The sequence below is a fragment of the Triturus cristatus genome, chromosome 7 (genome assembly GCF_964204655.1).
Source record: "Triturus cristatus chromosome 7, aTriCri1.1, whole genome shotgun sequence".
NCBI classification, from domain to species: domain Eukaryota; kingdom Metazoa; phylum Chordata; class Amphibia; order Caudata; family Salamandridae; genus Triturus; species Triturus cristatus.
This window is the reverse complement of record NC_140590.1, coordinates 786,966,100-786,991,660: the sequence shown is the minus strand read 5'-3', so window position 1 is coordinate 786,991,660 and position 25,561 is coordinate 786,966,100. Positions and strand designations below refer to the sequence as shown.

General features: G+C 43.7%; 1 protein-coding gene across 2 annotated transcripts in view; it reads left to right on the top strand.

Moving 5' to 3' along the window:
• CYFIP2 (cytoplasmic FMR1 interacting protein 2) overlaps nucleotides 1-15,755 on the top strand; it is a 172,505-nt gene extending 156,750 nt beyond the window's left edge. The window contains exon 31 of one of the 2 annotated variants that reach the window (XM_085617604.1): nucleotides 11,429-15,755. In XM_085617604.1, the coding sequence (XP_085473730.1) occupies nucleotides 11,429-11,596 (168 nt within the window). In that variant the 3' untranslated portion in view covers nucleotides 11,597-15,755. The remainder of the gene's footprint in view (nucleotides 1-11,428) is intronic. The other variant, XM_085617605.1, reaches the window with a different exon arrangement.
• The last annotated feature ends 9,806 nt before the right edge of the window (nucleotides 15,756-25,561 follow it).

Here is a 25,561-nt window from a genome sequence, read left to right as displayed (position 1 = left end):
CTGGAGCCACTCCTGCTCTCCAGCCTTCTGTCATCCAAAACCCAGACAGGCAATCCACATCCCAAAAGAGGCACACGGGATAACTAAGCAAGAAAATACCTACTTTCTAAAAGGCGTTTTTTTTCAAACACAGAATGTAAAAATCCCCTTTACTAAAAGATGCATCTTTAGATTCTGAGTTCAGGCATACTAAACTTTATTTTCCCACCTAGTTCCCAGAGCTTTGGGTTTATAAGGTGTTATAAACAAACTTCCCAATCTGTCCTATGGGGAACAGGTAGCCTTGCAATAGTGAAAAACGAAATGGGCTGCAATTCACTATCAGGACATGCCACACACACCAGAGCATGTCCTACATTTTACATACACTGCACCCTGCCCACAGGGGCACTTTGGGCCTACCTTAGGGGTGACTAACATGTAGAAAAGGGAAGGTTTAGGGCCTGGCAAATGGGAGCCAAGTCGACATGGCAGTTACAAACTGCGCGCAGACCCTGCAATGGCAGGTCTGAGTTACCTTTTTAGGGCTACTCACGTGGGTGGCACAATCAGTGCTGCAGGCCCACTAGTAGCGTTTGATTTGCAGGCCCTGGCTCACGCGGTGCACTTTACTAGGGACTAACAAGTAAATCAAATATTCAATCATGGAAACACCAATCCATAACACAATTTACCACAGGAGCACTTGCACTTTACCACTGATCAGCAGTGATAAAAGTGCACAGAAACACTATGCCATCAAAAACAGAGTCAAAACCGGGAGGGCAGAAAGCAAAAACTCAGGGGAAACACGCCAAAATACTTTAAAATAAATAAAAGAAAAGATGCCAAGTCTAACAACCACCAAAAGCTGCACCCAGAGAATTCGGCTATCCTGTTACCCCTGAGTGATTGGTGCCACAGTGCCCTCCTTAACACTGTGCCCGAGGCGACTTGTATACCTGAGCTCACTGCAAATTGTGCCCTTTTGATCTGATACCTCTGTGCTCTCCGCCGACCTTCATCTGCAAGACTGGTGGATGTGAGCACCTTCAGTAGCATGCCCTGACAAAATGGTGGCTCTGGGCACACTGATAACTGTGTCTTTATAAATATGTGACTCTGGTAAATCCTATTGAGAAATTGGTGCTTCTTGCTTCCCTGAGATGTGTACCTTGAGTGATTGGTATTTCTGCATGCCCTGTGGGTATTGCACAGTAAATCGGATGCCCAAGTTCACCATGAGGTTTTTTAAGCCCTGTATGCCCTCATGTCTTCGCCCTTTATGATTGGTTCTGGTGTTTGCACCTGAAAACTATGCCTTGAGAAATTGGGCTTTCTTTAATAATTGGTGGCCTCAGTCCACCCCCAAGACCCTTGACCTAAATCTTTGCACCTCTGAACTCCTTGTTCTTATGTAAATGTGATTCATTTGTGTACCTTGAGAACTGTGCTCTGGGAGTTTGGTAGCCTTGTGGGCCCTGACAACAGAATGTCCTGTACAACTGTACTTCCAATATTAGCCCTCACAAACCCTGAAAATTGTACCTTAAACACACAGAGAAGTACACTAGGAATGATTAGCCTCTGTATGCCTTTCATGTCTTAAAATAGTATCATAAGAATGAGAGACCCCCTTAAACATGGAGTATCATGCTGGCTCTACTTCTCACATTTATATATCTGTACCCTTATGTGCAAAAACACCTGTTTATTTACTTGCAGTACCATATGCACCCTTGCTCAAGGTCCTCCAGGGCACAATTAGATCCCTCTCTTATTTCACTTTTGTGATGATGACACTTAAAGGTATTCTCCTTTACCCGCCTCCTCTGCACAAAAGTCTCTACCTTCCCCCATCCCACTATCAATGGCAATCTGCTGGTTAAAGCCAATCTCATCTAAGACTGAAATAACTTACTTGTTGGTATCATCTGCCATATCCCCTTTCCAACAGAAACCCTTGTTACTCTCCTTTACATACTGAAACCTTGAAGTCCAGTTTAATTCCAGCATGTGGGTGGAGTCATCAGTCTCTTCTACATCCAAGGCTTCCATGGGCCTGCGGCTCAACATCAGAAAAATCTCTCAGCAATTTCGCTTTTAAACAGTCATTGCCACATTAAATACATTGGTCATGAGCAAACCATAACTATTTTACCAGCATGCCCGTGGAACGTCCCTATACATAAAGCTCTTGGTCATGGCCAACTTCAAGCAGTCCCAAAGAATGCTTGTGGCCCTCTCCCTATGCATAAGTGCCAAGTGCATTGCATATGAGCACCCCCCGCCCCCCACACTAGCATTAGAACCTGTTCATGGAACTCCCCCTGCACACCCCTTTACTGCTTTTGAGGGGAAAAAAATAATTATTTTTGGCAAATACACAGTAGATAACGTGTCCAATCACCCACCCCTGCACATCAAACAGGTGACAATTTGGATGACTATCAGAAACAATCAGGACTCAATACAAATAACAAAGCCATTCATGGTAGCACATCCCGCACCTCTATCTATTGGTTCCATTCTAGAGCCCAGCCCGCTTCGTACCCCAGCCAACCTTCACAGTCTGACTGCACCCATACTCACAAGCACCCTCCCTGTTTTGGTTCATTTGAACACACAGTTCTTCTCTGGATTGGGCTCCCATGACAACTCTGGTGCCCTCCATGCTTTCTCAATTTAAATGCGGTTTCAAAACCCATTCTTTGAATTAAAAATCATGGGCTCAAAACAAAACTAATCATAAGTCATACTAGCTGACAAATCTGCTTTCACCACGGGTGGTGATAAAAAGTGTTTTTACTACTATCCATTTCATTCTTGAACAGCTTCATTCATTTACAGAAGGAGCACTTGTGAACTCATGTATTGATTAAGCAAATGGTCTGTATGCTGTTTATCCTGTGTATCTGATAAACAAATCACAAATGAGTCAAAGTACAGGAGTCAAGAGGACATTGGTAGTCCAGAGAGCAGGCCATGTCACTGATGGGTGTCAACTTTTCAGTGGCTGAGAGCAGAGGACTACCTCCATGTTAAAACTATGTCCTTCATTCCTCTCATTCCTCTGTGGTAAAGTTCCTAGGTTCTGGGAAACACAACTGTTTGTAGCATGTGTGGCTGTAGATACACATGCTCTGCATACTCCTGCCATCTATTGTTGGGACCTGGCAATTAAAAATTGTTTTTCTTCAAAGACACACTGGTTCCACCTTAGATTGTTTTCTTCCGCCATCAGTCTGAGACACTCAGGGGAGCTGCTTTGAAGTCAACGCATTTAATCGTGTTAAGTTGCCATTTTATTTGGATACACTTTGGGTCAAGTAGCTCTTACCTTTATCCCTCAGTAGGAATACAACATTTTGCAGTAATAGAAGGTTCCATTTACACTAACAAGCCTTAGGAACAGTCGGTAAACGCTAGGAGGACATTGAAATATTGCAGCATCACCAGGGGCTGCAGATGAAGTCTACACTGCATGCGCGCAGCGCGCTTCAAGATCAGTGTCAGTCCACAATTCCTAATGACCGCGACTGAGAAGTGCTCCTGAGAGAGTTGTGCATCGAGTCCAGAGTCGTGCCAAAAAAAAGACGTAAACCTTCGAGACAGTGACTCCAGCCGGTACATTCCAGACTTGAGAGGTTGCATCGACACCTTGAAAGGTACGCCCAGGGGCACCAAAGATCACCTCCTCCTCAGCATTGAATAGTCGAGAAGGCTAGCTCAGAAACGAAAACACCAACACCGATGCCAAAGCCACACTCAACACTGATATCAGAGTGTTCCATCTTCCAGAACCTGGCAGATGTGCTGGATGGGAAGCAAAAGCAGATTTTCATATACCCTGACACTGGCAAGATTCTTCCCTGGGCATGGCACCAGGGCTCAGGCACACTGTGAAAAACCTAGACTTTGAGGAGGAGCTGCAGACTTCCGCTTTAGTGCTGAAAAGGATTTGAGACTCTGCTTCCAGACCACTTTTTTTCCCACCACTGCCACCCACACCCTGACAACCATTACCACTGCTTCCCCCTCTCTCACTTCCAAATAAGGGTCAGTAAACAGACTCAGAGCCAGGAAGTGCTTTTCATCCCGAAGGGCCCCATGAGGAACCTTTCAGACCATAAGGGAGAATGACCCATGAGGGAACAATTTAGTAGATCCTCAGGATGACCCAGATTTGGAGCCATACCCTATTATCGAGCCATCACCACCTGATGCTACCTCTCCATATCGAATTTCACACCCCAATCCACAACATACCACCCCATCTCCTTGTACTCAGCTCAGACCATCTTTATCTTCTACAGCTTTAAGCGCACTTGCAAAAGGAGGCAATATGATTAGTGACACATCAACTCAGCTAATGAGTATACTTCTTGTACTTTTTGATTCCCAAAAAGGATGGCACCCTTAGGTCAATCCTAGTTCTTCGGCCGCTAAACCGGTTCATACATTTAGAACACTACCAGATGATCACCCTGCAGGATGTCATCCCTGTTGTGCTCCATGGTGACTTTATAACAGCTCTTGTCATGTAGTTCCTATAAACCTATATGGGATCTGCACGTTTAGACAACATAGACTGTGGAATTGGTGTCCAGACTGATTCCAGACACCCCCACCGGGTATGTTCGCCTGTATACATAGCTAGCACCCAGTGCTGCTGAAACTCCTCTGACCAAGGAGAGAATAGTTCTTGGCAACTATCGAACATGACAACTCTGTCCCATCAGGGATAGTGGAAACTGTACAGTACTTTTTGCTCAGTCACTCGTGCTCACTTTGTCTCAGAGAGATACACAGAATAAACGGTGGGGATGTTTTCAATAAGCATTTATTAAACCAGAGTCATTCTAGTGTAAGATAGGTGTGCTGAAACAACCATAAGACAGAAACAGATATAAACGATTATAAGCACCAGTAGAGTAAATGGATGGTAGATTCCTACCATAGTGCTAAAACAATGAATACAGGCAGGTATATAAATACAGGACAGTAATAATGCGTACTCCTATGATGCAACCCTAACTAGACTTACCTAGCATGTATGTAGGTGTAGAGCCAAGAATCCCCCTAGGCTGAAGCCGACCCGATTACCTGAAGTGAGAGACTGTTGGACCCCATCTTGGTCTCGAGATGGACATCCGGCAAGGGATGTCAGACCACTGCGTGCTGGAGTGTCTGCATGCAGGAACCTCAGCGTCTTGCATCGGTGTGTCAGCATGGAAGTCTTTCTACTCGACTGCCTTGGCAAAGATATGGTGTGTATATATACCCAAAAGGTTACCTCAGAGGATTCTACCTTGCTGTGTCATGTCGGCCAGGGATGACCATTATACATAGTTATTATGCAGAAGATGGTAATCCTGCTGTGATTCTGAGAATCTTCATGCATAATTAATTAGGCTAGTTTCCCATGACATTTTATGCAGCGCTTAACTAGGTAAAAGGTCAATACCAAAACCTGTTATGTAGTGTAACTGTACGTTAAATGTAGGTGAAGGGTTAGGGGACTACTCAAGCCTATATTGGGTACCCTATGAAACATAACACTCTCGATCTGAAAGATGCCTACCTTCATATCACGATACACTCAGCGCACAACCAATACCTGCAGATTGTGGTAAGTGGATAACATTACCACTTCATGGTGCCACCTTTTGGAGTCACTATTGATCTAAGGGTATTCGCAAAGTGTTTGGCAGTGTTAGCAGCTCACCTGTGCAGAACTTCCATTCATGTCTTTCCATATCTAGGTAATTGGCTGATCAAGAGCAGCAGTAAAAGACTGTGCCTAGCACACACTTAGGAAGCAGCCTCTCTCTGTTCCACAGACTGGGCTTCACCATCAATGTGAAGAAAAAGCATCTACAGCCCCAACAGATTCCGCTCTTTCTAAGGTCAGTCCTCATTACGCTAACAGGCATACCCCAACAACCAAAGGGTGATGGCACTCCAACAGCCACTGCATCTTTTTCAGACTCACAGTCCTGTTACTCTTCGCTCTGTCATAAAATTGTTGGAAATGATGGCCTCATGCATAGCAACTGTGCCATATGCCAGATTGCACATTTGTCTCCTCCAGGAATGTCTAGCAGCGCTATGGGCCCAAACAAAAGGGCATAGGGAGGATCTAGTGCTGGTAACGGCCAATGCTCTGTATTCTGTGCTTTGGAGTAACAGCCGTTGCAGTTTACCTCCAAAACAGGCAACACACTTCCCTTCAATTTCAGTGGTCAAAGCCTTTATGGAGGGCCTAAAAAGCCTTTATGGAGGGCTGAAAAAGAACATCCAAAGGCTCCTCCAGCACCAGCATATAACATTAATATTGTACTTATAGGTCCTTCTTTGGAGCTCCTACACTCATGTCAACTACAGTTTCTCTCTTGAAAAGTCACCTTTTTAATTGCAGTCACCTCTCTAGATAGTGAGCTTCAAGCTTTCATAGTACAGGAACCCTTTAGTCATGTTTATAGAGACAAGGTTGTTTTACATTTCAATCCCAAATTTCCACCTAAAATATTTGCTTTTTTCACATCAACCAGACGATTGGATTCCCTGTGTTCTTTCCTCAACCATAGACGGTGGCAGAAAGGACCCTTAACATTCTAAAAGTCAAACGGGTGCTCATGTATCACTTTGACAGGACTAATCCTTCAAGAACTCTACTCAACTTTCAGTAGCCTTTGCCAATCCACCCAGAGGCTCTGCCGTTTTTAGGTTGAATCCAACCAAACAGCACAGCTGTCTGGTTTGCTGACAACATGTTGAGGACATTTGGAAAGCTTCCCTGGGAATGCATTCAGCTCATTGCTTACCATTGACTTTGTGGTTTATAACTCACATTTGCTTGCTTTCAATTTGCTGGCTCTATTTATTTGGGCTGTCCAGCTTGAGTTCATCCCTTCCCTTGCCCAAACCCTATTTACTGTACTCCTCCACCAGTACTGGATTTCTGTAAATAGGTAAATAGGTCTTTAAATCTTGTACTTTTCTTTCTCTGACTCCAAAGCGAGCAGACTTATATGACAAAAATGCGGGCTCATGGGGGAACTGTGCACAGATATATCAGACTTAGAAAAGAACAAATTTAACAGTTTTTTGGTAATTCTGCAGTGTGGTGGAAACAAATTTTAAATACAATCAAAACAAATCAATACATTAGGTGAAGACATTTCCACACATTTTCAATTTTTTTGCGCTGGATACTTATATCAGTAAAACTGTATGTCTGTGCAAATGTAATGGCCATTTCAGTTGACGATGGGTTGTCTGTGATGGCAGTGTGCTACCACACCATGCATATTCCAGTCCACTCTACTCTGCACCACAAAACACTACAAAACTCCACTCCATGTCGCTCCACACGGCATCACTGCACTGTACTCTGCACCACTCCACTCTACGCCACTTCACTATACGCCTTTCTACTCTACACCACTCTATGCCAATGCACTCCACCCCACACTGCTCTACTATGCACCACTGCACTCTACGCAACTGCACTCTACACCACTCCACTTTACGCCACTCCACTTTACCGTAGTGCACTCTATGCCAATGCAATCTACTCTGTACCACTCCACTCCAGTGCAATCTATGCAAATTCACTCTACGCCACTCTAATGAACTCTGCGCCTCTCAACTCTATGGCACTGTACTCTTCCGTGCACCATTCCACTCTTCTCCAAAACAATCTACTCTATGCCACTGCACTCTGTGCAACTGCACTCAGCACCACGCCACTCCAATCTACTCTGCGGCACTCCACTCTATGCCACTGCACTCTACTCTGCATCACTGCACAGTATGCCAATGCACTCAACACCACTTTACTCAAAATCAATACACTCTTCACCAATCTACTCTGCACCACTGCACTCTACACCAATATACTCTACTCTGCAACACTTCATTCCATTGCACTCCCCGCATGATTGTACTCTACATCACTGCACTCTATGCCCCTCTATTCTACACCACTATACTCCACGCCACTGCTGTCTGTGCCACTGCACTCTACTCTACATCATTGCACCCTACACCAGTGGACTCTACACCACTATACTCAAAACCAATGCACTCTACACCACTGCCCTCTAGGCCAATCTACTCTCCACTCTACCCTACTATACTGTATTCTGCAACACTTTGTGCCACTGCACACTATGCCATTGTACTCTACGCCACTGCATTCTATGCCACTATATTCTACTCTCCACCAATGTACTCAACACCATTGCCTTCTATGCCACTCTACTCTGCACCACTCTGTCACTGCACTTTACGCCATACTGCTATACGCCACTGCACTCTACAACAGTCTACCATACACCACTCTAATCAACGCCACTGCCCTCTACGTCATTCTACTCTAAACCACTGCACTCTACACCAACACACCAAACACCACTTTACTGAAAACCAATGCACTCTACGCCACTGTACCCTATGCCAACTACTCTGCCCCACTGTACTCTACTCTACTCTGCAACACTCTGTGCCACTGCACGCTAATTCACTTCTGCTCTGCACCACAGCACTCTATGCCAGTGCTCTCTGCACCACTTTGATCTGCACCACTCTACTCTGTGACATTTCCCTCCATGCCACTGCACTCTACGACACTCTATGCTGTAGGGATTCACTGTCTGCCATTGAACTGAACACCACTCTACTCTGCACCACTGCCCTCTAAGACACTGTACACTACTACTCTCAATACTATTGCACTCTACATCACTGCACTCTACACTGCTCTATTCTACTCTGCACCACTGTACTCTATGCCACTGCTACTCTGCATCCCTCTACTCTATGCCGCTGCTACTCTGCACCACTCTACTCTATGCCGCTGCTACTCTGCACCACTCTACTCTATGCCGCTGCTACTCTGTCACTGCACTCTGTCACTGCCCTCTGTCACTGCACTCTGTCACTGCACTCTGTCACTGCACTCTGTCTCTGCACTCTGTCTCTGCACTCTGTCTCTGCACTCTGTCTCTGCACTCTGTCTCTGCACTCTACGTCAATGCACTCTACGTCAATGCACTCTATGCCACTACACTGCATCACGCCACGCCACTCTTATCTATCTTGCACCACTGCACTCTATGCAACTCCACTCTACTCCTTTGCGCTCTACCCTGCACAATTCCACTTTACCCTGAACCACTTCACTCTATGCCACCTCACTCTACTCTGACTCTGAAATAATCTACTCCACACCACTGCACTTTATGCCACTGCAAACAACTCTGCACCCCTCTACTATACTCTTCTGTACTCTATGCCACTCTACTGTACATCACTGCACTCTAAGCCAATGCAATCTACACCACTTTACTCAGAACCAATGCACTCTACGCCAATTTACTCTGCACCACTGTACTTTACACCACTTCACTCTAGGTTACTCTACTACACTAAACTCTACATTGCTGCACTCTATGTCACTCTACTCCATTAAACTCTACTCCACTCTATGCCACTCCACTCTACAACACTCTACTCCACTCCACACTACTCTGCAACACTACTCCACTATACGATCCTCTATGCCACTCCATGCCACTTTACTCCACTCTACTCCACTCCACTCTGTGACACTCTCTGCCACTCCACCGTATGCCATTCCACTTTATGTCACTCCACTCTACGACAATCTACTCTGCTCTATGCTAATTCTTGTTAAAGCTGGCATTGACTAATGGATAGTTAAGTGCATCCAGACTTGCTATATTAAGACTAAATTTACTTTCAGTTCCCCCTAGAGATCAAGCTATACACAAAAAGGGGGGCTTGTTAGCTTTTTTGGGTAACATCCCTTTTATTGCTATAGGTAAAGCCGTAACATGGTCCGTACCACATTTACATTTACTGTGTTAATGTTTCCTAACATCAGCAATCTTTAGTTGGCCAAGCAGTCTTAAGAACACTGTTTCAAATATATGCATCTTTCACTTACTAGCCACTGTTTTGGAGATTAACTGGTTTATAGTCAATGCAGATCATGTGTAAATACAGCCACACATGCAACATACAGAAAATGCTACTTACCCTGTAACCTATTGTTTGTAGTGTGTAGAGCTGTAAATTCATATGAGAGCATCCTCCTCCCCTGAACGACATATGATCACAACAGATGTTATCTTTTTTTCCAATGCATATATACAATTCATCATATTATGCATAACAGACTATGTCTTCGACCTTGTGCTCCATGTACACTACTCACCTGTTCAGCTAGAAAACAATCTGAGGTGGAGCAGGTGTGCTGTTGCATTGTAGACAGAGGGTGGAGTCACAACAGTTCTTGTGACTCGAACTTCATTGAAGAAAAAGAAGTTGCAAACGTCCGGGCCCAACACTAGATGGAAGGAGTATACAGAGTATGTGAATCTACAGCACTACGAACCAATGGTTACAGAGTAAGTACCATTTTCCTTTAGACACCAGAAACATTCTAAATATAGTGTTCACTACATAAGGTTGGTAAATCAATCACCATCTTTTACACTCTGCATCCAAATGTAAATATATATGTAGATATTGTTGGCAATCACTTGTAATTTTACTGCCTGAATCGACCTCCTACTAGACAGTCTGCTCCCCAAAAAGTAAATGTGCGTTTATGTTCTAGTGCCAATCATTTCCCACCTAAACTACTCCTTCTGTATAACACACACAACACTATGTACAACACCTCTGATCAGAGGCAAAAATGTCAAATAAATACAAATAAGGCTCCAATAGAGATGCTCTGGATTCAAAGTGCAGCGGAGCCAAGATGTTCTGCACAATACTGGTGCGGGGGGTGGGGGGCTTGAAAAACTTCACAGACCCTCAGTGTCAGGAATCCTTATCAACATAGTAGTCCAGCATTGTAAACAAACAGCAGGGGCCCTCAGTGGTAGGAATGCTCAGCAGCAGAGATACTTCATGGCTGTGACGCTGAGCAGCATAGAACCTCAAGATGGCACGGACGTTAGGACGCATGGGCCTTCAGCATCAAGGACCCTCAGCAGAAGGGACACCGAGCTGCGTAGATCACAGTGGCAGGGACCTTTCTGCAGCACTGAATCCGAGTAGCAGGAATCCTCATTGGCGGGTCCCTTCATAACAAGGACTCTCGATGAGAGTTCCCTGTGCAGCAGGGACCCTCCATGTCAGATGGCCCTAGTGTGAAGGTCTCTTATGGAAGACAAATAAGCACAAACTGTATATCAAGTGCAGGCAGGAAGTGGGCGACCAAACAGACCCTATGTCAGAATAAGTACCTTCCAAAAGTTCAAATAATAGATATTAATTTCAATGTATGCTAGGTTTTAGTGAGTTTTATGACTGTGGTTTGGGGTAGTTGGAGGGAGGCTCGAATTATGTCACTTTGGCCTATGAGCAGAGGATGTGCGCTCACCTTTTCATTTTTTCCCTCCTCTAGCCCCTTAAGAAGATGGCCGACCGCATCCGCAAGTACCAGATCCTCAATAATGAGATCTTTGCCATTCTCAACAAATATATGAAGTCTGTGGAGACGGACAGCTCCACTGTGGAACATGTGCGCTGCTTCCAGCCTCCCATCCACCAATCATTGGCTACGACCTGCTGAGGGGGTGCTTCTACCTGCTGCTGGTATCACATGGGAACTTTCCGACAGGAGCCAGACTTTGAGTCCATCAGCATCAAATGCACATGATCAAAAGTGCAGACATATTTTTATTGACCAGACCTGAGCACACACACTTAAACCTTTACCCCATTTATGTTATTCACAACCCCTCAGAAAATATGGTGCCCCCTGGAAGGAGTGTCCTGAAAATTCAAGTGTATACTTGCACCGAGTACCAGTTCTTACATCCCTTGCAAAATTATCACACCAAACACTGGTTCTAACTCCCAATATAGACTTTGTCCTCCCCCTTTGCCCCATTGAAAGCTCAGTTACACCAACCAAGAGGCCAACAGCCTTTGAAAGCTCCTTACAACTTTCATTGGCTCCATGGGTGCATTGTCATTTGGATGAACAACTCAAAGCTCTGGAAGAGCCTCCTGAAATTGCGTCATCCTCTGAGTTGGAACATGTGAGGCGTAGAGCAGCCGGCTGCTGGTGCTAGTAAGCCGCAGGGCTCCTTCTGCAGATTAGGCTTATCCACAATCCCAAATGTTATCCTCTCTGCACCATGTACGCCATGGCCGCTGAGGAAAATTAATGATTAATCACTATTGCAGAACTTGTGTTTGTTCTCAAAAGTAAGTATTATCATCGTTTTTGGACAGATAAGGAAACATAGGAACGGAACTACAGGGCCAGTCAGATGACTGGAGATGTAGAAAACTACGAGTGAGGCAAGGGTGGCGGGCTGCCAGGCCTAGAAGAGAATGAGCGGAAGAGATGTAGCACAAGACCAAAGGAGAGGATTGAGGCGAGTGGTGTGGTCAAACATGGTGTAGGGGAATAGGAGGAGTTTGAGGATATGGACACACAGGCGTGGCGTGAGTGTTTGTATTCAAAGGTCATGGGAGAATATATATATATATATATACACACACACACACACACCTCTGTATGATTGTGTATTTACATACATAAATGTATGTGAGACTTACCTAGTACAAACCTTGTTACAAAACGCTGTGCATAATGTGGTTTTGCAGTGGTTAATGCAGAATAATGGAGGGACGTGGACATGCGAGAGAAAATGCAGTACCAAGGGGAGGTGTATCAAGTGGAGAGGAGAGCACGTTGGGATGACGCTTTCGGGGAGGTTGACAAGGCCACACTGGGAACCTAAAGCACTCCTGCTAAATTGTATCAAATCAGCCCCCATGCGGTGCATAGCGAGCAAGCCCGGCCACTACAAAGGGGCTTGAGGGGGGGAGGGGTCCTCCCCCCAACAAAACATCATGTATTCAATTGTATTCGTTTTTAAAGCATGACCTTACAGAGCACCAGGATACGGCAATCTTTTTGGGGGCTCTTCAATGATTACCTCACTGCCACCCTCCAACAGTGCCTCTCGTCTCTCCATAGCCCCTCTCTCACATGTATTTGATTTGTTTTATAGCGCCTCTCATACCACTGCAGGGTGTTGGAGCACTTTACATCACTCACAGATAAAGAGACAACAAAGCATATGTGTGTACATCAGCGTATAGACAATGCTACGTACGACAAAGGTGACTACAAGGTGTAGAATCATGTCATCCATATGGTAGGCATTTTTTAAGAGTGCTTGGTCTGGGGAAGCACAAACTAAGGATTCAGAACATAACACAGTGTTTAGGGTTGACTTTACTAAAAAAATAATGTAATCTGCCCAAACAAATCCTTTTTAGCAAATTTAGGATAATGAAAGATTGGGAAAAAGCATAACTTTCTAATCTAGCTTTTGATTCTTACTTATGAACTGCACAGTAACAAAAGGATCTCTGTGACGAAAGCAGTAACCCAATGAGCTATGCACATAAAAAAAACTGTTCTGTGATCTGCATAGTGGATGCTCTTTGCAGCATGCATTTTAACCTTCTGTGCTAACTTAGTTAGATGAGTCAAAACCGCCGCTTGTCAAAGCTCCGATCTCTCTCCAGCAGGTACATTAACCACTAGAGTTATCGTGACACTTTTATTGTTGCCTGAAAACTGTTGGATTTTCAATGAACTCTACAGTGCTTTTAAAACTGCTGCACTACTACAAAACCGGCCCCCAGTAACAAAAGCGGATCCCTACCCTTCTTCCTCCCGGGAAAACTCCTGATGCCCTGTACAGCCAGCCCGGCCTTGGAGGATGGAGACAGAGAGCAGGTATAGCAGCTGTGCTTCACAGAAAGGGAGTGGAGTGAGAATGTGTGGACGTGGGAACTCTTAAAGCATGTTCTAAAATCTGACTAAGGGGGAGAAGGTACACATGGACCGAGGACTCCCTGAGTGTGCAGATACAGATGAGTGAGTAGACAGGGAGAAGTGTGGCAAATGGCGTGCAGGGGCAGAGTTGAAAAGAGTGCAGGATTGGAGGACCAGAGGAAATAGTGCGTACAATAGTGGGGAAGAGTACAAGGACTAAAAAGAAGAAAGTGGTGTAGTAACAGGGGGAGCGATGAAGGTTTTCTAGGGACAGAGATGGGTTGTAGGGAGAGGGGAGTAAACAGAGGGATAGGAGATAAGAAAATGTGCAGGTATAAATGTAATATATGCAGTAATGGTACAAGGGTGCCAAGAGCCTTAGTGGAGAAAGGAAAATGAGCCATCTGATCCCTGGGTAAGTCGAAAAATATAGCACTAATTATAGTTCTATGAGCTCCTCGGGCCTTTGGGCAGCGGTGCCACTGTACCGGCTGCACCATCAATGGCTAGGACCCGGACTTCAAGGGAAAGTGCAGGGACTGGAGTGAGATAAGGCCATGCCAAGCACGAGGAGTGAAGTAAGGTCAGTGTGGGTTCAGGGACATACCAAGGGTTTGCTGGTGGTCCCGAAGGGAAGTGAAGTTAGGGGTGGTATGGATATTGCAGGAAAGGAAGCCTAAAGTGCATCAGTGCTATAGGAGAGAGCAAAAATGCTATATCATAATAGATATGATGCTGTCCTACACTCTCCCTATCTTGCAACGCAGTGCAGCAACTTTGGTTGTTGTGCGGTGTTTTGTGGCTTCTTAGTTAATTTTCCCCACTATTTTGGCAGTGCAAACGTCCTCGCATTCCTTGTGTCAGGGTGCGAGCAAGAGCCAGATGCTAACAGTTACTAGTAACTCCTGGCGACCTATCTGTGGCCTTCGTAACGTGGGTTTAGCACACACTGCAGCAGTGGCACCGGGAGAACCACCTGCAGCTATATTAGAGAAATGGGTAAGTATTTGAGAGAAACATTGTGAAGATGGGAATGATTTCAACTCCTTAACTGATCACAAATCATCGAGCTATCATTCAGATCCAACTCACCATTCAATGCAGTGTTCCAAACCCAGCACACCATAGAACTCAGTGTATTATTTCCGAATAATCTTAGTGTGCTTCGGACCCACTGTACTAGTCAAGATCTGCAGCACCATTCACAACATTAGAGCACCTCACACTGCTCTGACAAGCACACTGTATAAGCCCACTCCATCATCCAGTCCAACCCACCTCAGAGATCAGACCCGACACTCTGATCACACTCATTCTATTCCAAAACCTCTAAACGATTCGTTACCTGCTCACTGTTCATGTTCAATACACTATTCTGATCAATCCACTATTCCCAAACCATCATGTCATTTGATTCCCCATTCTGTTACTACAAAACCCCACATTTGGTTTCAGGCCACCATCTGTACACTGTTTTGAATTTGATTCAAACCAACGTTCTTATCCAGCGTACCATTTGGATCCAGACCACCATTTGGTTACAGCCCACATTCATATCCAACTCACTACTTCAGTCCGGCACTGCTGTTTGGATCCATTCTCCATTCGATACTAGCTCCCCTATTTCAGTCCATAGTGCCACTCCACCCCACAGTTTGGAACATGGCCACTGTTCGGTCCCAGCCCACCATTCCAGAACCAGTGTACTGTTCAGACACTGGCCGTTATTTCAGTTTGTATATTTCATGAGTATTTATTTGAAATCTGCTTCCTGGCAAACTGTGTTTGTTCAGGATCCTATTTCTGTTTTTCAGTGTTATGGAGGGGCCCTGCGGGACCTCAGGATTCCCCCTTTACCCCAAAAAATATGTGCTTGAACCACAAGGATATGTTTGTTTTATTGTTATTGTATAAAAAATGAAACTTCGCTCTGTGTAAAGTGTTTTCAGTGGGTGTGAAAGTGGGTGGGGTGATGGTAAGCAGGGGTCCAGATTCTGTGTAGAAGCTCAGGTGTGGGGCAGGCCAGTTTGTAGGTAGGTGTGATAAACTTGTGTGAGCTATGACACAAGGGACAGTCGATTGAGACTCATCGCTAAAGCCGCAGTAATTGAATTTGAAACACTTAGCAGAAGAAGGCTGCTCAGCAGGCATAATAGATTGCTCTTGCTCCATTGCAACTGCATTCTCCATAAGGACTGTATGGCAACAGGCACTGGCTTCTGGGTTGAAAGACAGCACCTTGTGTGTAAATGACATTGTGTGACAAAACTAGAGGCAAAAGGCCAAGTGGGGACCTCCAGAAGACCCAAGTAGCCAGGCACTGCCCGAGCATCTGACATAAAATCCACGCATAAGTAGACAAGTGCTCTGTAAGTGTAGCTATATTTGGGTGCACAGTCTACCAACATAGGCAATCAAAGACCATGTTTGAGTTTTTAAGTCAGTAACAGGTTTGGGTGTGGTGCAAGTGTATAAACACCGTTCAGAACCACATTTCATACCATACAGTCAAGGAATGGTGAAAAACGGGTGGCAGAGAGGAAAGTATTTTTATATACAAACTCTGCTCTCTGGTACCATGATATAGTTGTCAGAATAAATTCTGGCATAAATAGTATGTCCAAAAATATCGCCTCATTAGAGATAATAATTGAAAATGTACACCTAATATACAGTATTAATGTCAGACAATATGTTTGACAACCCATTTCTGGCATACATCCCGGTAGGCAGCTATATCTTAAACTTTGTTAATGTGGCATTCACAGAACATTGTACATCCTTTTTCTAAACCAGACTCAAATGTTCCATGTGACCACTGGATCGAGGATGCCAGCGATATTAAGACTAATACTTTAACATATTGAGAACAAACTGCTTTTCAAAGCCTGCATATATGTTGCAATCCAAGATCAGATATGAATTTATGAGATAACCCATTAAGATTAAAATCATTGGAAATAAATATTAGAACTGACGACATACTCTGGATCCCTGGAAAATAGTCCATATTATAAGAAATGATCTACTTACCAGAATGTTAATCCATTCTTCAGACAGTCAAGGGCCTACTGTACAATCCGCAGACATAGATTGCCAGGGTTCTGGAGGCACAGGATTAGGTTCAAGAAGATCCACTGTATGCGGATAACGTTTCACCTTTTCACAACTTGGACAAATCTGAACGTTAGATTTAACATACACACATACAGCAAGCCACCAAGAAGAATGTGGACTAATGCGAAGCAATTCTACTACGACAGCTGACCTGAAGTTATTACATCATGCAAAACCTGTTTGTGAAATTTCTTACTAGAACTATACAAGGCTTTGCCTTATAATTTAAACCCTGTCTTAAAAACAGTAGATGGTACAGTGATGCAGACAGAACACCCTCAGGAATATTGGACTTAACAAAGAATATTCATAAATAAAAGAGACACTCCGGGGTAAGATTAAGATAAGATATCATTCACACCAATATTGTTTACTGGTGTTTGGGCAATAGGAAGTTCATAAAAATGGGGAGAATATGTCAAAAACGTTTTTGGCTGTCATGAAGCAGATATCTGCAAAGCACATGTAAACTCCTGTATTTTGTGAACCAAAAGAAAACAGGTTCCCAATAATAAAAGTCTGCAATCAGACAAAGAAGCATTCATACAAAGAAGTTGTTTTCCAATAACATTTATTTCATAGACACATAACGTATAAGAGAAGAAGTAATAGGATGTTCTTAATAATAATCATATTTTACTTGAAACAGAACGACCCTAATATCTCTCTAAATCATCAGTATCAAATTTAGGATCAAAGATATCAAAAATAGAAGCATTTTTCAAATTGACAAACTCTTCCTTTGACAATTCATTCCAAAAGAAACACTTCTTCTATAACAATATTAGAGTTTCACATAACTGACAGGAATACATCTTAAACATTCTAAACATTTAAAAATCATAAAAAGTATTGATTTTTCTTCCTGAACGTTTCATTTGAGAGGCCCAGTCAGTCAATAAGCAATATTACAAGGATTCAGAGACAAACTGGTTTAAAATAACTAAAATCTAAAATATTCTATTGATTGCATTTAAAATTCACATTTCTCACGCTCGACTACCAGCTGTTCTTAATAAAACATCTGATAACAGCTCGAACATAATCAAAACATTTTACTAAAGAAGAAAATATCAACACGGTGTAATATAATGATTCAAAATGGCTGATGAACCTAAACACATAAATCATTGAAATATAGCCAGAACATTGGATTACACTAAACTCTTAGTGGCCAAATGGTGCTCCAAAGTCTGAGTTTCATTGACATTAGGGGATTGGTTCCACTTAGATCCAAGTTAGTAATTGTAACCTCTCAAATATTCCAGAATTCACTTTGCAAGGGCAATGAATAATGCTTATTAACAGTGTAAATCAATGCAACTATCCCAGGCACTACAAGGATGAATTGCACAAGCAACAAAAAACTATAAAAACCTGAATGAAAAACAGGACTGTTATGGAAATTATTTTAAAGATAATTCTTAAGTACACCTTTTTCTAATTTAAAAGACAACTAATGAATTCATCAGACCGGAGTCACAGATCAAGATTCTGTTTTGCAAATGTGATTATAATGAAAGGACAGGCTACATTGTGTCGGTTTTATGAATGAATCCACAAAAGAGAGATAACTCAGAGGAACTGAAGGCAACATAGCAATTGTGATACTTTCACTTACTTCTCAACTTTAGGAGGAGCCCAATAATCGGGGGTAAGAGGGGCAAACAAAAGTCTTCTAAGTAGAAGTTGCACAATTTAGTTTAAATTAATTTACGCAATCGATGTGCAAATGTCACTGTAGAAATCAAGGTGTTCCAAACATTTACGGGTTGTTAGGAGTGGCAATAAGATTAAAAATAGCATTTTCCTTCAGATGTTCATCAGGTTTTGTGAGCCCTTGTTTCTGGATTTCCTGGCAGTTAGTGGTTACTCAACAGTATCTGTGGTGGGTTCTGATTTTTTTCCACTCGTGTCCCACGACCTCAGACAATATGCAATACTAATTGGATAACTACGTTACCCCTTTGCCCAAATGCCTGTCTTAGGGTAAGGAGTCAATCCTTCAAGCCATACACAAGGAGGTGGTAGACGGTTTAGAACTCATTACTATCAAAGTTATAACTTTCAATATAAATAGGCTATTCATTAGCAGGGATACAATTAAGGACTTTAAAAGTAGGAATAATACAAAAAATGGTATAGCAATGACAGCAGCGGAGATAAAACACTAAACACAAATGTAGCATGTACGCAGGCAGATGCGATAACAACATTCATTCAAAAACTTTATTTTGGTCTTACTACCATAAAAGTGCAGTGTGCAATACAACTCATGTAAATATGTTAAACAATTTAATAAAACATGGATTACATAGTGGGGGACATCAGTCAGAATTTGGACTGAAGCCAGATTTACAATCAGCACGGTGGACTGACCTCTATATTGTGCAGATGGAGAGGGTGACAACAAAAACCTCAAGGCAGCCATGATAGAACTTACAGGGTCCGCTATGCTGTCAGTCTTCTCCTGATACCCTCCCAATAAAATTCTTAAATATATACACAGTGAAAATATTAAAACATCATATTAAATAGTCAATTAAGACAGTTAAAAATGTCTACTTCACGGCTTCTGCAACTTCCTCCTAATGCCCCACATATGACCCAAAAGCTTTCAGACTGAACAAGCAATCACGGGTCTTGGGTCTGATCTAAGGATTCGCAGAACTTCACCATGATTGCGTGTTCCCAGCTGCTTGCATATAGGTGTGAGCCAATTGGTTCTCAGGAGTGAATAGGCTGGACAAACAAGTAATACGTGTGCAGATGTTTCGGTTGCTGCAATGCAATTAAAACAAAGCTGTGAGGATGCTGGGGTGCAGTGCCAAGTGCTTGTGAGGGAATTCAGGGGAAGTGGGGCGAACTTAAACCTCCTAGATTATTTCCTGTCGTTGGTTGTCTGGATGGTATCTGGACTAGATAGCTTTCCAAGGAATTAACCAATTTGAAGTCCATAATCGCAGAGGATAGCCGGCCCCACGACAAATTAGTAAGGGCAGTCTGTGCTACCCAATCCCAGTACTGCTAATAACAATAATGGGGAAAGGTGGCCAGGAGCAGAAGATGACAAACATCAACTAAGCGGGGGGATTTTCGGGGCACCAAAGAGAGATGACGGCATCCCTACATGACACTGAAAGGAAGATACCAGCTCCTGGGGTACCCGGAGAACGCTGTGATCACGAAACATTGCAATTGTGCAGTATTCTTAGGATGGCCGCAGCTAGAGCATAGGAGGATGGGCTATGGAAGAACAATTGTCGGAGAAGACATGCGGGAAGAGCAGATGACCATTGGATCTGACAGGTGAAGGTATCGGGTGCATGTGGGGTGTGGATCCGTGCCAGTGCACCTGAAAAGATAGCACAGATGTATGAAAGGACCCAGTGCCTCACTGTATACCACCCAGAGGAGGAGCTTGTGAAAGACCCCTCCCGAGGAGTACCCAAAACATACCCCAAAGTCCCAGCAATGAGCTACCTGCAAGCTAGATCAGATGCATCAGGTGCCTGGGGGCTTTAGGGATAAAGCAAGAGGAAGGTTCCCTACAACCCACATATAGCACCCACAATGGCTGCCTCCCAAAACTGAAAGCCTCAGCCACGCATGCAAATCCCTGGACTCACTATGATGGCGTGATTCCCTTGACACCCTGGGTACTAACATTCTGGAGAATCTGCCTTATACATAACCCCAAGACCTCAGCAGAGAGAGCTCACCTGGGCCCACAGCGGGGGTGAGCTGAGCAACAAAAAGAACCTACAGCGAATAGCAGGCTTCTCCACAGCTGGCCTGGCGAGACAGAGCCTGAGGAGAGAATGTATAGAGACCCAGCATAAGACTGCGATATTGCCGCCGGTACCGAGGAGGAGAAGATGGGGATATCCTAGAGGATATCACACCCCCATGAAACATCACCGAAAAGAGCCAGTGAGATCATCAATGGAGAGTAATTCATGAGAGGCACAAACTAAGGAGTATATTTACAAGCCCCTATCGCCATAGGAACGCCACTTTTGTGACGTTCCTGTGGCGATAGAGGCTTCACCTTATTTACAAGACGGCTTTAAGCCACTTAATGTGGCTTAACGCCACCTTATAAATAAGGCCCCCTTTCACGTTACACTTAGTGTGAAAGGGGTGAGCAATGGGTGTTGTGGTAGGTGTTCCGCCGCAACACCCATTGATTTTAACACTGCCCGCTATTTACAAAGGTAGTGTAAATAGGAGGCAGCGCCAAAATTAAAGACAAATGGTTAATTTCTCGTTTTTGCTGTTTAATGTATGCTGCATTGTGTTGCACACATAGAAACAGCAAATCACCATGAATGATTGTGTATGTGCAAGAAGGTGTCACTTCTTGCACATAAACAATCATTAAACAAATGGCGATTTACAACCTCTATATGTGCTGCGCCATGCAGCACACATAGGAGTTTCAAATTGGCATTCTGGGTTATTTATGTGCATGAAGAGACACCTTCCTGCACATAAACAATCATTCCCCCAACGCAGACACTCTTGCACTCTGGTGCAAGGGTGCCTGGTTGGCGCTAGCCAGCTAGGTTTAGCACCAGCGCTAGGGGAAATGCACGGGTGCGTCACATTCGTGTGAATACGGCGCATCCCTGCACTTTCAGAATGGCGAAGTGTAGCGTTAAAAAATTTGTTTAACGCCACCCTTTCCCATTCTGTTGTAAATATGCCCTTCAGAGGCCTAAGAAATCTCAAATGTGCCCACTGGAATGGAACAACCAAGTACATGAAAGGCGTAAATGGGAAAAACGAAAGTATCTATAAAAGTTTTTCTGACTCAAGCTAAATCGCAAGGTACCAGTAACAAGAAGAAAAGTGCCCCTGATGAGAATCCTGAAGAGAATGCAGAACCCAAAGAAAGAACACACCAAGGAGTCACCAGAGACTTCCTCCTACAAGCTTTTTGGGAGAACAAACAGGACATCCTAGCAATCATGGCAGATCTCAGAAAAGATGTACAAGACATGAGGTGCAAAATAATCAAGCTCGGAGGCAGTGTGCACAGTGTGGAGAAAGGCCTTCACACACAAGTCAAAGACTATGAATGCCTGCTACAGCGGGTGGTCACCCCCGAGGAACAATACATTATCATCCAGGAAAAAAGGGACGACCTAGAGAACCGAGAGAAAACAAAACTTGCATACGAGGGATATCTACGGAACCCAATCTCTTTCATAGGAGCATCGATAGTTACCTATCACACTGGTGCAGATCATTCAGGCCGGTCACTGAGTGGCTGTGGGCCAAAGGTATCCAATATAGGTGTAGGCACCCATTTCTGAATATATTTCAGTGGGAGGGCAAACAATGCATCCTGCCTTTGCTAGACCAGGCATGTGTGCACCTGGGACGAAACCAAGCGAGTGCACTCGCCACACCACAATGGATGCAACGTATGGGGAGGAGAACAGAGACATGGAAAACAATCATGAGCAAGCAAAGAAGATAAGAATGTTGTCGGGAAGAGATCGCAGATGGCAAAGAAAGCATACAAACGCACCTAAAATATTTTTCCAAGGACCGCCCAGAGTCATCTCTACTCAGGCAAAACCCAGATGGTCCCCTGAACTAGAGCCCGGGGTGGCTCCTCCGTTTGAGTGGAGGAGCGTCACCCCAGTTAATTGCCACAGAAAATGACCCAGAGACGAAAAATAAAATGGTAATGAAGTTAATTCATTACCATTTTATTTTCCGTCAACCTGTCCTGAACCGAGTGTCAGGACGTGGCGGGCCTGCTGGGTAGCAGCAGTGTCAAGTCAAAAATACTTTTATTAATTCTTTAAAAATCATAAAAGGATGGCAAACCATCATAAAATTCTAGTTCTAAACATTATGTAAACATATGTATATAAAAGATATAATTATGTAAAAAGTTGTTATTATTATTATTATTGTTTTGGTTTTTTTCTTTAGGTATCGTTTTAAAACATTGATCTGGAAGAAATCATTGGAAAAGGGAGCCATGATCACAGTAGAAAGTCCATCAAAAAGTTAAATGTTTGCTTGTCATGAAGAAATTTTGTCCAATTCTTTTGCTGCTACTTTCCAAAATGTTATAGCACTGCAGGAGAGTGGAGTTGAGAACCATCCAAGACACCTGATGACCGCAACTCTACATGTTCTGATCTGTTCTTTCTTTAAGATCTCCCGAAGAATGGATTTACGTGTTTTCAATAAAATGGGGCATATGCATAATAAGTGTAATAATGACTCCTCCCCTTGACAGCAGAGGCGACATTCCTTCGATGGCCATACGTATTTCCATTGCGGGGTTAAATCTTTTGAGGGGAATGAACCCAGTCTTAGTAACATCAAGTAATGCTTTTTATAGTAAGAAATATGTTCAGTCAGATACCGTTGCGGTTTTAGCCTCTGGTATGTCTGAATCACGGCCCAGGCGTGATGTTTTTTAGAAAAAGACTTTTTGTCAGTTAATAGGGAGTTCCTCTTAATTGCGGAATTTGCCGCGTTTTTAAATCCAGGATACGTTACTGGTGTTGACCAGACCTCCTCTAGCTGTAACGCCGACAAGGATTCCTGCAGTATTCTCGTCGTTGAGTTGGCATGTCTAGCTTGACTTTCGATCTCAACCCAACAACGATGGGCTAGGGTTTTATCTTCTGCCTCCCTCATCCTCCAATAGTACTTCACTAAAGCACCTTGTCTGGCCATGATCTGGTTTTTTAATCCAAATTCTAGACGGATTTGGTCTTGTGAGATGTGTAGCGGAATTGTAAACAGTCTTTTGAAGAATACGGATTGTGCTGTATTTAGGGTAGTTGCATCTTTGGTATTCAGGATTTCTGAACCGTACGAGATGGAAGGCAAAAATTTTGCAGCGATCACTTGAAGCAGGTGGCTAGTAGAACAACCTGTGAGCTTTTTTTTCAAAACTTTAAGGGCGAACAGCAGTTGTTTTGCTTTTATGCTTCCTTGTTCCATGTGTTGTTTAAAGTTTAACTTGCTATCGAGCAGAAAGCCTAAGTATTTATAGGAAGTTACGCAGGCCAAACGTTGTTCGCCCAATTTCCAGGAAAAGGAGTACCTGGACGAGATTTTGTTATGTTTTGAAAAACGCATTACTTTTATCTTTTGATGATTGATCGTAAGTTGGTTGGAGTTGGTATAGGCTCCTAGTCCCGTGATCAGTTTCTGCAGGCCAGCTGGTGTTTGTGCTAGTAGTACTATATCGTCTGCATACTGAAGGCATGGCGTTGGTATTTTGCCCAGTTTTGGGGGGTCAGCTGGAATTGACTGAAGGTGTTTGTCGAGATCTGACGTGTAGATATTAAACAGGCAGGGCGCTAAAACGCAACCTTGTTTTAGCCCGTTCAGAGTTGAAATCTTACCGGTGACCCTTAACCCGTCTCCTTTCTTAATTTGCACCCAGGTGTTAGAATACAGATTGATGATGGCCTCCAGGAGTCTAGGCGGAACCCCCCAGGCCTGCATCTTAGCCCATAGAGCGGCTCTTGAAACTTTATCAAAGGCCGCCTTAAGGTCCACGAAGCAGGCATACAGGGGCCTTGATTTTTCGAAGGCCTGATTGGCTAAGAGAGTGACAGGAGAGATGTTCGTCAAGGTGCCCATCCCCGCCCAAAATCCAGTTTGCGTAGGAGGTATTTGGTTTTTTAGACTTACCCAGGCCTCTAGATCTGCTAAGAGGTTAGATGCGTAAATTTTTGCCTCTACATCTATTAATGCGATCAGTCTGTAGTTAGAGGGGTCCGAACGTGGACCCGACTTGTAGATTGGGGTAAGGATGCTTCCTCTCCAGGACTCGGGGATCAGACAATCTGCTGTGACTTTGGAATAAAAGGGGGTCAGGACTTGAGACCAGAATACGGGGTCATGTCGGAACAAGGCATTTGGTAGGCCGTTTGGGCCAGGGGCTCCCTCCGATTTTAAGTTTTTATTATTTTTAGCACTTGAATTTCTGTAAATAGCACTGAATCCCCAGGCAGTTCGATGTTATTGGTACCGTTGACTAGGTCTCGGCCTCCTGCCTCCTTCGCTGTTTGTTCTTCGCAGTTTGAGGCCGGTCGGGGTACAGCTTCGTTGTAAAGGAGTTCAATGTGGGCTCTCCATGTAGCCTCCAGTATTTCCGAATGGAGATGTTGAGTCCGGCCATTGGTTAGTTGGTTTATTTGTTCCCAGAAAAGCCTGGAATCCCCCAGTTTACAGGCATGGTGGAGTTTAGCCCAAATGTGTTCTTGATGCTCTTTTTTTGTACGTTTTATGTCATTTTTTAGCTGTTTCCTAGTTTTTGCAATTAACGGCAGAAGTTCCTGATGGTTTTCTGGACCCCGGGATCGTAATTGCCTGAGGTATTTATTTAGTAGTTGTTTTTGTTTCCTCAGATTATTATTGAACCAAACAGCCCCTTTTGAGTTTCCGGCTTGGCGGGCATGGGTATTTTTAGAGAATATGTTGTTAATTTCAAAAATAAAAGACTCCCAAGCTTTTATGGTTAGTGTTTCAAGTTTGGATTTTTCCAAAAGACTGGTATAGGTGTTTTCGATGGCCTTGATGTTGTTCTTATTCCAGCGAAGGCGTTTTAAATTATAGCATTGTGTT